The 11275-nt window shown below is 35.2% G+C and overlaps 2 protein-coding genes across 3 annotated transcripts; one reads left to right on the top strand and one right to left on the bottom strand.

Moving 5' to 3' along the window:
• Positions 1–2414: 2414 nt before the first annotated feature.
• Positions 2415–6430, top strand: Cog2 (conserved oligomeric Golgi complex subunit 2). Its single transcript, XM_043416443.1, has 11 exons — positions 2415–2639; positions 2783–3010; positions 3309–3560; positions 3669–3970; positions 4051–4168; positions 4560–4882; positions 4968–5034; positions 5222–5411; positions 5515–5794; positions 5875–6055; positions 6319–6430. Exons 1-11 carry the CDS (start codon positions 2568–2570, stop codon positions 6406–6408), a joined length of 2103 nt encoding a protein of 700 aa, XP_043272378.1. The 5' UTR covers positions 2415–2567; the 3' UTR covers positions 6409–6430.
• A 19-nt stretch (positions 6431–6449) lies between these two features.
• Positions 6450–11064, bottom strand: alphaSnap (Alpha-soluble NSF attachment protein). Of its 2 annotated transcripts, XR_006260607.1 has the most exons (6): positions 10756–11064; positions 9667–9863; positions 9102–9367; positions 8831–9004; positions 8311–8515; positions 6450–8238 (listed from the first exon to the last, which is right to left on the bottom strand). XR_006260607.1 is itself a non-coding variant. In XM_043416444.1 (5 exons), exons 1-5 carry the CDS (start codon positions 10845–10847, stop codon positions 8366–8368), a joined length of 879 nt encoding a protein of 292 aa, XP_043272379.1. In that variant the 5' UTR covers positions 10848–11063; the 3' UTR covers positions 6450–8365. The 2 variants fall into 2 exon arrangements, 1 of the variants encoding a protein (XP_043272379.1); XM_043416444.1 differs by having other exon boundaries at positions 6450–8515; positions 10756–11063.
• Positions 11065–11275: the final 211 nt, after the last annotated feature.

Raw genomic sequence — 11275 nt, 5'->3', positions numbered from 1 at the left:
TATTTACAATCAATCTATCATCCTGCGAACAGCTGCATATCCTTAGGGATTTTCTAGGATATCGAATCGCTCCACCCCTAGTCCATTTATTCTGTATTCTGCCTCGGGAGTGTCGAAGCCAAGCTTTTCTGTGCTCCGGTTCTCGTTTGATGATGGAGTTTCATTTTTAATCGTTCAATTAATTTATGAGTGACTAACCACCGAATGAGTAATCAAGAGACGCGGCTTAAAATATACTCAATTATCTCACGTCTTTTAATTTCATTTGTACGTAGAAAAAAATCGGAACCTTATATTACCACTCATAGAAATTGTAGAACAAATAGCCTAAACGTGCATTTATATATACTCTTTCAAAGGCTTAATTGCTATCGGATTGAAGGGTTAGTCAGGGTGGTAGCGTGTCGTGTTGGTAGAACCGACGTGCCGTGTTATGGCCGTCCTCGGCTAGTCCTTATGTTTTTTTTTCAGCTTTCATATTTTCTTTGTTAAATAATTTGATGTAACGATACTAAAATTAATAATAATTTATTTCAAGGACAAATTTGTCAATGTTTAAACAATTTTCTTCTACGTACAAATTAAATTAAAAGACGTGAGATAATTGAGTATATTTTGAGCCCCGTCTCTTGATTACTCATTCGGTGATTACAACAAAAACAAAGAATTATCACTTTCATCTGCCAACTACGGCCGTGTTCCGACGACTGACTTTGAGTACTGCGAGTACGTGCTTTGGCATACGTCAATATATATTCATATACGGTCTATACAGAACTCCACATAGTTTTTTTTTTTTATTATTTTTTAAGGGCTTCGGACTTTTGCGTCCATGCTGCCCCGCCGATAAGGAGGTTTCTTATCGACTGACAATAACCTCCACATAGCCCACTGTTCATGGAGGTGGCGCCATCTCGTGATTGCGATTTTGGGCGACTTGAGCGCTATCTGTGCGCGACTAGTCTCAACCCTGGACCAGGACCGTACGACTACGTTTCACGGGCTCTCTTATTCCGGTTTTGTATATACAGACGGGTATATTTATCAGATATATCCATTTTGTATATCTATATCGATATAACTAAACCGGAATAAAAGCGCCGTGTAAACGTAGTCTATGTTTCACATTTTCACCATAAAACCGACCATTTTAGTCCAAACGAAAATTAGCCGTACATTTCTAAGATTTCTAACCTCGAAATTAACGTTATATGCTCTCGACGGTTGTAGAATTGCTGCTATAAGATAAATATACTTATATATGTGACCCACGTGTTTATGAATTTACATCAAAACAAATCCTCGTAATATCCCCGTAGAAATTCGACGCATCGATTTAACTTGTGTTTATCCCTAAATGTACAAGTAATCCGAGCATAATAATATAATATTCAAAAATGAGTGATAACGAGGAGAAAGTACTTGACCCAGAACAGTGGAAAAAGGAAGCAACAGCAATAATAAATGATGTGAAGTGCCATGTTCGAGAAATATTTATATCCTCGAAATTGAAAAGCGATTCTAGCTGCATATATTTGAACTTGAAGACCCTCGAGGACTCAACATTTTGCATTGAAGTGTCGCCTGCCGGTTTCAGTGTCGTTAGCGACAATTACGATCGTATTGACACACAGGAAAACGAGCAATTTGAGACCCCCTACAGTCTTCTCGATTCCTTGAGTTTATCCTACAGAAATTCTTTTGGCAACGAATTGTCAAAGGCACTTAACCAGCTGGCTAACAGAAATAATGACGAATGACAGTGCAAACTAAAAAAATAAACGTGTCATCAACGACATCGCAAAATATGTGGATAAATATGGATTTACACCTTCCATACATATTTGTCTCCTAATACAATGTTCTGAAACAGAATAAACTCGTTTCACAATTATTGTCACAAAATATCAAGAGACTCGGTAGAGTCTTGGGACAAGTACATTGACATCCCTGTCGTCTGCTGGCCCGATAGTCGCTTCTTAAAAAAATAAACAACATACATCGCCGCTGAACTTTTATTTTGTAAAAATCGACGAAAATATAACTCGAGAATATAATATTTGATTTTCATGCAATGAATAAAAAGAAAAGTTTCGAATTTTCACAATGATTTTTAATCCAATCTTTTTGTTAACCTGAAACTATATCCTTACTTTGGATGTTCTTGAGCGAGGGGAAAGAGTTTACCAAAATACATTGAAAACTATATAGATGTTTTTTTTGTCGGCTTAAATTTTAAAAAAGAAGGCATTCCATCATATTTAATAATCTCACACGCTATATATCATTTTTGCAATTTCACGCTCAGTCGATATGATCACACAACATATCTTTGGTATCCTTTTATATTTTGATATATACATTGAAGTTCTCATCTGCTACAAATATATTTTCAATGCCAATCAACAGTTCTAGGTTAGAAAACCGCGCAGGTAGTATGTGTCATTCTTGCTGTCAAGTGCGAGTGTTTTTGGTTACGTCGACAATTGAAGTACAATTGTGATTAAACTGGAATTTTACACAAATTTACAATTATCGTTCGAATGCAAGGATAATAAATTTAAACAATGTCCGACGGACATTTTGTACCGCCGAATGCTCCAAGCGATTTGTGCTTTGATGGAAATGAATTTATCGAGGTAAATAAATCGTTAGAGTAAAATACAAAAAATCGTGAAAAATGGAGTAATACTTTCATCTCCAGAAAGAAGTTAGAAATATTCTCTCAGTTTATATTATAGCAATGAAAAAACGCTTATCAGATGTTTTTAACGTTTTCAAGCCGAATTTCGACGTGGATACTTTTCTCCATAATCACAGAGGAAATGCCAGCCTGGAAATAATGCGAGATGATCTGGGAGTTTATCTAAAAATTTTACGATCCGCTATGATCGAATTGATTAACAAGGATTATGCAGACTTTGTTAATTTATCCAGTAATCTTATAGGCCTTGACAAAGCTATTGACCGTTTGCAAGCACCACTGGGACAATTGAGAGAAGAAGTTATGGTGAATTATATTTTAAATCGTTAAACTATGGTCAGAAATAAATGATCTATCGAAAGGTCACACTTGTTTGTTTGATTATTTTATCAACTATACATTTTTTTCATTCTCATCTATTGATTCCATCCTATGATACTCATTTTGAATTTCAATTGTAGCTTGAGAAACAGTTATCATTTTGAAGTATGAATCAAGTCAAAGTGTTTTCCTATTCATTTCTTTAGAAAAATCACTATTGAAAAAATTGATTACATTTTTTCTTTCGAATTCTTGAATTTGTGATAAACATATATTTTGGTAGCAAATACGTCAAACTTTGGACGATGCCACAAACGAGATGTCTGACCGCCTAGAAGAACACAGAAAGATACGAGAATATAAACAGAGTCTGCACAGCCTCGGAAGGGTTTACAAATCATTGGCAAAACTTTCACTGATTCTTGCAACTTGTGAGCTCAAGCCTGATATGTTGGAGCGAGCAGCGACTGAGTTCAATCAGCTGAAATTTCACTCTTCAAGATGTCAAGATAATATTGGACAGGAGCACAAAAAGGTAAGATAAATAAAATGGGATTGATAGAGTAAAAAAATTGATGAATTTCCCTCATTCAATTTCGAAAAAGTTGTTACTTGAATCATCATAAATTAACACTTTTCACAGAAATGTGAAGAATTGGACAATCGTTTGATGGAAAGCCTTTCTGAATTGCTCATAACTTGTGTTAACAAACGTGAAACTGAGCAGCTCAAGCGATGTCTACAAATTTACGTAACGTTAGATAAAATTAAGGAGGCCGAGATATTGGCACGAATTCGAATCGTTGGTCCAGCTCTTGAAAGCATTATCATGGAAAAAAATTTGCAAAATGAGCCATCAGGACTTCACGGTATTTATCAGAGGCTCATAAATTTTTTGAATACTGAAATGCATCAATTGCTCGTTGTGACCACGGGACAAGACAGGTAGTTTAGCAGTTCTTTCATTTGCATATTTTACTCAAAATTTTCTAAGGAGTTCTATAGAATTATGTTGTTTTCTGCAGGAACTGCGTGAAAGGGTTTAATTTTTTAGTCAACAGCTTTTGGCCTGAAGTGGAACAGCGAATCGAATTGAATTTAAAACTTATCTTCGCACCAGGAAATCCAGAATTGTTTCATGGAGTAAGTGCACAGATATTTTGTTACTTAAGTAATTTTTTAAAAGACTACACTCAAAGTATTTTTTTACTCACTCTCCTAAATAAAAATATTACTCACTAAACATACACGGTTTTCAAAGAATTATGCAAATTTCTTTTTCGAATTTTTCAAAAAATAAACAATTTTGAGGTAAACCATAAAATTGCTCAATCAATCGTTGAACGATTTTTCCGTTCCAACAATGCGCCAGTAATTTTTTGATCTTATTATGGTAAAAAATCAATATTTAGAACGTTTTAAGACGGTTGATTTTTTAAAGATTTTTTCAAGAACTTTCGAGTCTTGAAATTTTCTGTCCGGGCTGGTATAAAGTGTGTATTGATAAAAAATAACTTCATATTTAATTCCACAGCGTTATGTGGAAACTTTGGAGTTCCTCAATAAATTGCAGCAGGAATGTGATTGTTCAGAAACACTTGCTTCGCTCAAAGCTCATCCACTTTACAAGCAATTTTTGAAGAAATGGAACTTGCCAGTTTATTTTCAAATACGATTCCAAGAAATAGCTGGGGGTCTCGAAGAAGTTTTGCATCAACCGATATCACCATTGTCGATGAAAAACCAAATTTCCCAATTGGCAACCAATGATTATTCGTTACACGCGACTTGTGTTACTTGGGACTGCCTTCTAAAGATTTGGACCGATGGTATATTTTTGCCTCAGCTGCTTCATCAGTTAGTATGAATTTTTTTAAACCGAAGGAATACGTCGTCCTCCATATACCGATATCACAGTAAAACATTTCGTTTCATTGCACAGGTTTTGGAAATTGAGTCTTCAAATTATTTCGAGGTATCAAACTTGGTGCATAAACGCAGTAAAACAGGTTTGTTTGGGCAAATATTCTTTTTTCCTACAGGAAATAAAAGCTAATACAAGATCGTACAAAACCCGAATTTTCTAAATAATCAAAATGTTTGCGAAAATTGCATTAAATTTAATCAATAAATTGAAATCAGGTTGACTCAAAAGATATCACATTATTTAATATTTTATCAAAATACGGATTTCAGCCTTGGCCATCCCCACCCCAAACGCCCACAACGAGTAATGTAATCGAAGCTGTGGGAACAACCAAATTGGAATTTTTGGTATGCCTTCACAACGACGCGGAAAAATTATTGAATAATTTACCGTCTCTATTGGATATAGCTAAATCGAAACTCTTAAATATTAAAACGTCAACGGAGGAATTGCTAAGAGGTGAGTATGGTTGAACAAAACTAGACTATTCGGATGAATAAACATTTCTTATTGAATTACAGCAACGTTATGATTCCCAAAATATTACCCATTGTAATTTCAGATTCTCTCGAAGAAAGTCAGAAGAATCTCGATCTCGCCTTGCCAAATATATCAGAAAAAATAGTGTCAGAATTGCTCGCGGACGCCGCACCAAAATTGAAACAAGTCAGCGACATTCCGAGACTATTCAGGCGAACAATGCGGGAGAAACCAACCCAGCCTTGCGCTTACGTCAAAAATGCCCTCAGTAATCTAAACGAATTTCAGAGAACATACAAAAAATCAGCGCCAAATGCCGTTAACAAGTGGCTAAAATCGACATTGTCATCACTCACAGAACAGTAAACATCGAAAAATTCCAATTCATTATAATAATTTTATTAAATTTCTAATACAATAAATAATACTTACCTCTTCACAGGTATTCCTCATCGGTAAAAGATGTTTTGGAATCTGTCCAGAAAACAGAGGAAAGTTTGAGAAGATTAAAAAAAATTAGAGACAAATCGAGCGGAGTATCTTTATCGGAGAGTCAGGGGATAAGCGATGATGAAAAAATTCGTGTGCAATTAGAAATTGATGTGCGAAGTTACGCAGAAACGGTAAAAGGATATTCAATTTTCTTCGCAACACAAGAGAATTTGTGAATCGATTTTGTGCTAACCCCCCCCCCCCCCCCCCCCCCCCCCAAGATCAATATGACTGAATTGAGATAGATTGTGCGATCCGCAACGTATAAATGAAGAAGAGTTTTTTTCATTAATAGCATCCCCGTTTGCAATACTTGATATCAACAATTTGAAAAAACCACTTTGAAAATAAACGAAAAGACAGATTTTTATACAATTCAAATTTGCATTTACAGGTAGGAGCTTTCGAGATTCCACCAACCGAAGTACCGAACCTTGAAGAATTATTACGAGTAGTTCAGGAGGCTGTAAAGAATAAGAGTTAAATAAAATTGTTATTTTCCACAACATAGAAAGAAAACGCTCATTGAGTCAATTGAATTATAATGAATATATATGTATGCCCTACAGTACATAACATTTTATTGATTCATTACTAAGCTTAGTCCACTTTTATCCGAATCACAAATAGTGACGATACAGGCGAAGAAAAAATCCGTGGCGATTTTTTATTTTTATTAGCGTATGCGAGAATACATACACATGGATGTGTTGTTTGTTTTTGTTTATGTAATACATATTTGATCGTATATTTATGCACGTGGGTGTTAAATCTACGATTAATTGTTTCATCGTTAATAATAGCCCGAAGATGAAACTTCTCTACGAATAGAAATCTTTTATCTCTTTCATTATTTTCTCTTCTAGTTTGAAAAATGTGGTCGATGCAATGATTAATCCTCCTTCTTGATTCTTCAACAATGTAGGCATATAATAAGTGCAGACTTGACGATTTGCCCCTTCCCCTTTCCCCTCAGCCTCAAGAAATAAAAAATCTCGAGATAAAACATGTCATTTTTGGAAACTGTCGTTTTGCTCATTGTTCAGTTTCGAAAACAAAATTTTAACGATTATCATTTTTGCCACAGATATGAGAAAGTCGTAAAATATTGAGTATCTAAATTTTTAAAGCCGTTTTCTCACGGTCCCGTCGGCAGAAACGGGCAGTAATTATCACTTAATTATCAAAGAATACAAGAGCCGTTTTCCTATATTTTTCCTACTTTGAAGCGCTTAAATCACGATCCCTAGTCGAAGCTTCTTTCGTACGTTGTCTCTCTTTCTCTCTCTTTCTGTCTATCTTCCGCTCACACTTATTGAATTATCTCAGTGTTTGATGATAAACACGTTTACTACGTACTTGCAACGATTAATGATCTAAAATGATGTTCAATATTGCATCTTTGGAATGCACTAACGATTCTTTATCAATATTCGTTGATGTCCTTTTTGAAGATGGTCGACTTTTTCGAGATTCTTTTTTTCTCTCAGACATACAGTATCAACGAGTCTACAGTGAAAATCAGTTAAAAAAAAACGAATTATTCTTTATTCTTTGCGGAAGTTGGTAAATCGAAAATTGACAGAAAAGATCTTTATTGCATTTCAAAGTTGCAAACTTTGAACAACATGATCTAAGACGTCGTTAACAGTATTTGTGAAATAATTACATCAGCAAAGATATACAATAAATAATGGTGCGATTTAATGGTTACCCGGATAACAAAAGATAGAATTATGTTCAAAAAATAAAAATAGAAAAAGAATAAAGACTCCTACGCGGTATAGTTCTCGCTCTTTCTCTTCTTTGTGACCCTCGCTCGTGTTAAGTTTCTCGCGAATTACTCAGACGAGTCAGTGATGCATAAAAGATCGAGACTCCGTGGGATTTCGTTACAGAATCCCAAAGTGAACATGAATCCAGTTTTAAACGATAAAATCGATAAGTCATGAACAGTTCAAGCTCGTTGCTCGATCAAGTAGAACGCACACACACGTAAATGTTACGACGTAACGTTTGCATCGTTCGAGTGCGACAATTTTTTTTTTCGTAAAACAAGTATATTTTTTGCATATTTTTTCGAACATGAGACAGAATTTCTTTGAGATCGGAACTCGAAGAATAAAATTAATTTGAAAAAATTGGACAAATTCCGAAAAATGAAATAAAATAAACGAGCGAACTTTCGATGCATCGGAACGATAAAAATTTCAATGACGCAATACGTTTTATACGTCGGCTGTCAAACTGTATTTTAAATGCATTTAGAGTTTTGTGAGAAGTATCGTTCAGGAGCAGGCGAGGAAACTCGAAGCTATAAACACAAAAAATATCTACTTGAGAAACTTAATTGAGAAGAGAACTCGAAAAACGGAAGAATACACACGGGGTAGGAGGAAGAGTAACGACGATATAACAAATTGTTTCGCCATGAAGTTCGATCAGCGCAAATCGGGATTGTCGTTGATCTGTTTTTTTATGCGTAACAACATCGACGTGTACCAAGGATCTAATCGCGAAATCGAGTCGTAATCCGTAACGGTTGCGGTAAAACCTTCCAAATCCTGCTCTTCCAGGAGATCGATCAAAGACTGCAAAGAGAACGTATTCATTAATTTATTATTGTCCATCACAATGAATTTTCATGTCAAATTTTATCAATTATCGTTCATTTTTATTTCTTCATTAACCTCCAGAGAACCGGAAAGCTGATATATCGGCTCGCCCCGTAATATGAACTATGTATTTATAGCTGATACGTGATACCAGACACTAATTTGAGCACTTTTCAAGGATGATTTCAACTCTCAAACCCCGGCCGTCTAGAGGTTAATATTACTAAAGGAATTTCATTTACACTCTGACTTTTTTGACTGGTAATTAAATATAATGAAAATTGTGTTTACCTTTACGAGTTTATATTCTCGTGAATCCTGGAATGCGGGGTATTGTTCCTGATAACGTTCGATCGCGTGCTGAGCATTCAGGGGATCAACGCAAAGATTACAGAGCGCTGCCCTAAAGAAATATTCCTTAGCACTATATTTAAGCAAAGGACTCTCTAGAGATGCAGATGCAACCTGTAAAAAGAGGGGTATAATAACAAATAAACATCAATGTTTGGAGATACTAGTTAGAGTTTGACGTGAAAAAATTTGCAATCTTCATCCTATTTACCTGTTCGTAAATCTGTATGGCTTTGTCATAGTTCTTCAGCTGAGCTGCATACTGAGCAACTTTCAACAAGCATTTATTGGCCGAAGAGATGCTTTCTTCACCTCGAAAGTAATCAGCGGCCTGTTCATAATGATGTACGGCTAATTCTAGATCAACCGCTTCACTTTCGTACATCTCAGCTATACTTTGATGATGCTTCGCAGCCATTGTAAATCTACCCATGTCTGTGTAGATTTCTATAGCTTTCACTAAACAATTGGCCGCCTCTGAAAAAAATAAAAATCCATTAATACCAAAATGTCATTCCTTTATTTATTCACCATGAATTACTTTGCTCTTTGACTTGACATTAATTATGAATGAACCTAGAATTTCAAAGCAAAATTGGAGATTTGATTGAAACAAAACTCTAAAAAAATTTCTAAAACATTATGATTTCTAAAACCTTCCAATGATTTGGATATCTTTAAAGCTAATTTGTGATTGTTATAATTTTTAATTTTGTTACTAGCAATAATTCGTTTTCATGATATCAACATTAAAAAAATTTCTTCTAAATTCTAACCATTGGGATCGGTCTTTTTGTAACAGTTAGCAGCATCAACATAATTGGTAGCAGCATCGTGACGACTTCCAGCTTTGGAATGAAGAGTAGCAGCTTCGCAAAAAGCAGCACCTGCCGAAGGCCACTTTTTTGCCATCTTGAACATATTTGCTGCTCGTTGATAACATTCTACAGCTTCTTCCACTTTGGATGATCCACTGCGTTCAAAAAAATTTGATAGATTTTATTCAAAAGACATAGCAATTTTCAATATGCTCATGAAACATTGAAGCAGCCGAAGGAAATGATTCGGTGTACATAAACAACTATCTCTGATTTTTCATGACATCTTTATCAATAATAATAACAGCAAAAAGACGTTATAAATTGATTGAAGTTTCCATGCACACTTTGTGTTAAAGTATACAAACAAGAAAAAAAAAACGACTTTGGGATTGTTTTCACAATGACACACAGTGGATTACGAAAATCCAATCTATTAAAAAGGAAACGTAAATAATTGATTTTATTGCGACCATGCACGATCGCCTGGAACCAAGAATATGTTATATTTTTGGTTTTATAGAAAAATAAAATTTTTTACGTTTCTAGGGAACTTTCAAATGGGAAAAAACATTAATGGCGTCGTGTTTTTTAAACATCGTATTTTCGTAAGAAAGGGTCGAGACTGAACCTATTCATTTGTAAATTTCGACCACAAATTTAACAATTTTGCATTGTTAAATAATGGAAAATTAGTCATTTGATACCGACTGGATGAATTTTCATTTGTCGTCATTGTGACACATGATGGAAAGTAGGAATCATGTAGGTGAAAGTACACAACAATCTTGTTCCTACGAGGAAACAAGGCACAGATTAATAACATTCTATTTTAATGGGAAAAGTCAATATGCCAACACTCGATTGACTCGATTGAAGAGGATTGAAATTAAAAGATACTATTTGTCATTAACAACGAAAATCAATAAAGTTCATTATCGATGACGTGACATGACAGATCTCGCACATTCTCTCTCTTTCTCTCTGGTTCTCATGTTTAGGTTCTCTTGGTCAGCCCCATTTGTGCAAATCGATATATGAACTTACCCGAACAGAGAGCCAAAGAATCCTTTGGATGAGCCCAATTTTTTCTCCGCCTCCGCGATTAGTTGCATCGCCTTTTGCTCGTTCTCGGCCATTTTCGCGTTTTTATGCTTTTCAATGTATTTTCTACTATTGAACACTTATATTTTTACACACGTGTAACAATATCTTTTTTTTTTTTGTAATAATGAAAGACATTCGACGATGCTACGTTGCGCGTATTATTTCAACACGACGTACGATATATCCCGACTACGGAGAACACTCCGTGTGTTTCTCCAAGCCGCGCATCGAGCGGTTCTGCGCATAAGCACAAGCAGCAGCATAACCCCATACTGTTACACCACCTTTTTCTCTATTTGGATCTGACGTGGAGGCGTGGTTAAGCGAAAATGTGTGTATCACATTTATAAGTGACATGCGAGTGTGATAGCCGTGCGCACCTTATCTTTAGTTAAAATTTCATCACCAGATGTCATATGAAATTTTGTTGTCAGACCAAAGACTTGGCCGAATGACTTTG

This window comes from Venturia canescens, chromosome 4 (genome assembly GCF_019457755.1).
Source record: "Venturia canescens isolate UGA chromosome 4, ASM1945775v1, whole genome shotgun sequence".
In the NCBI taxonomy this organism is placed as follows: Eukaryota; Metazoa; Arthropoda; class Insecta; order Hymenoptera; family Ichneumonidae; genus Venturia; species Venturia canescens.
The sequence above is the reverse complement of the archived record's forward strand: the minus strand, read 5'-3'. Positions and strand labels throughout refer to the sequence as shown.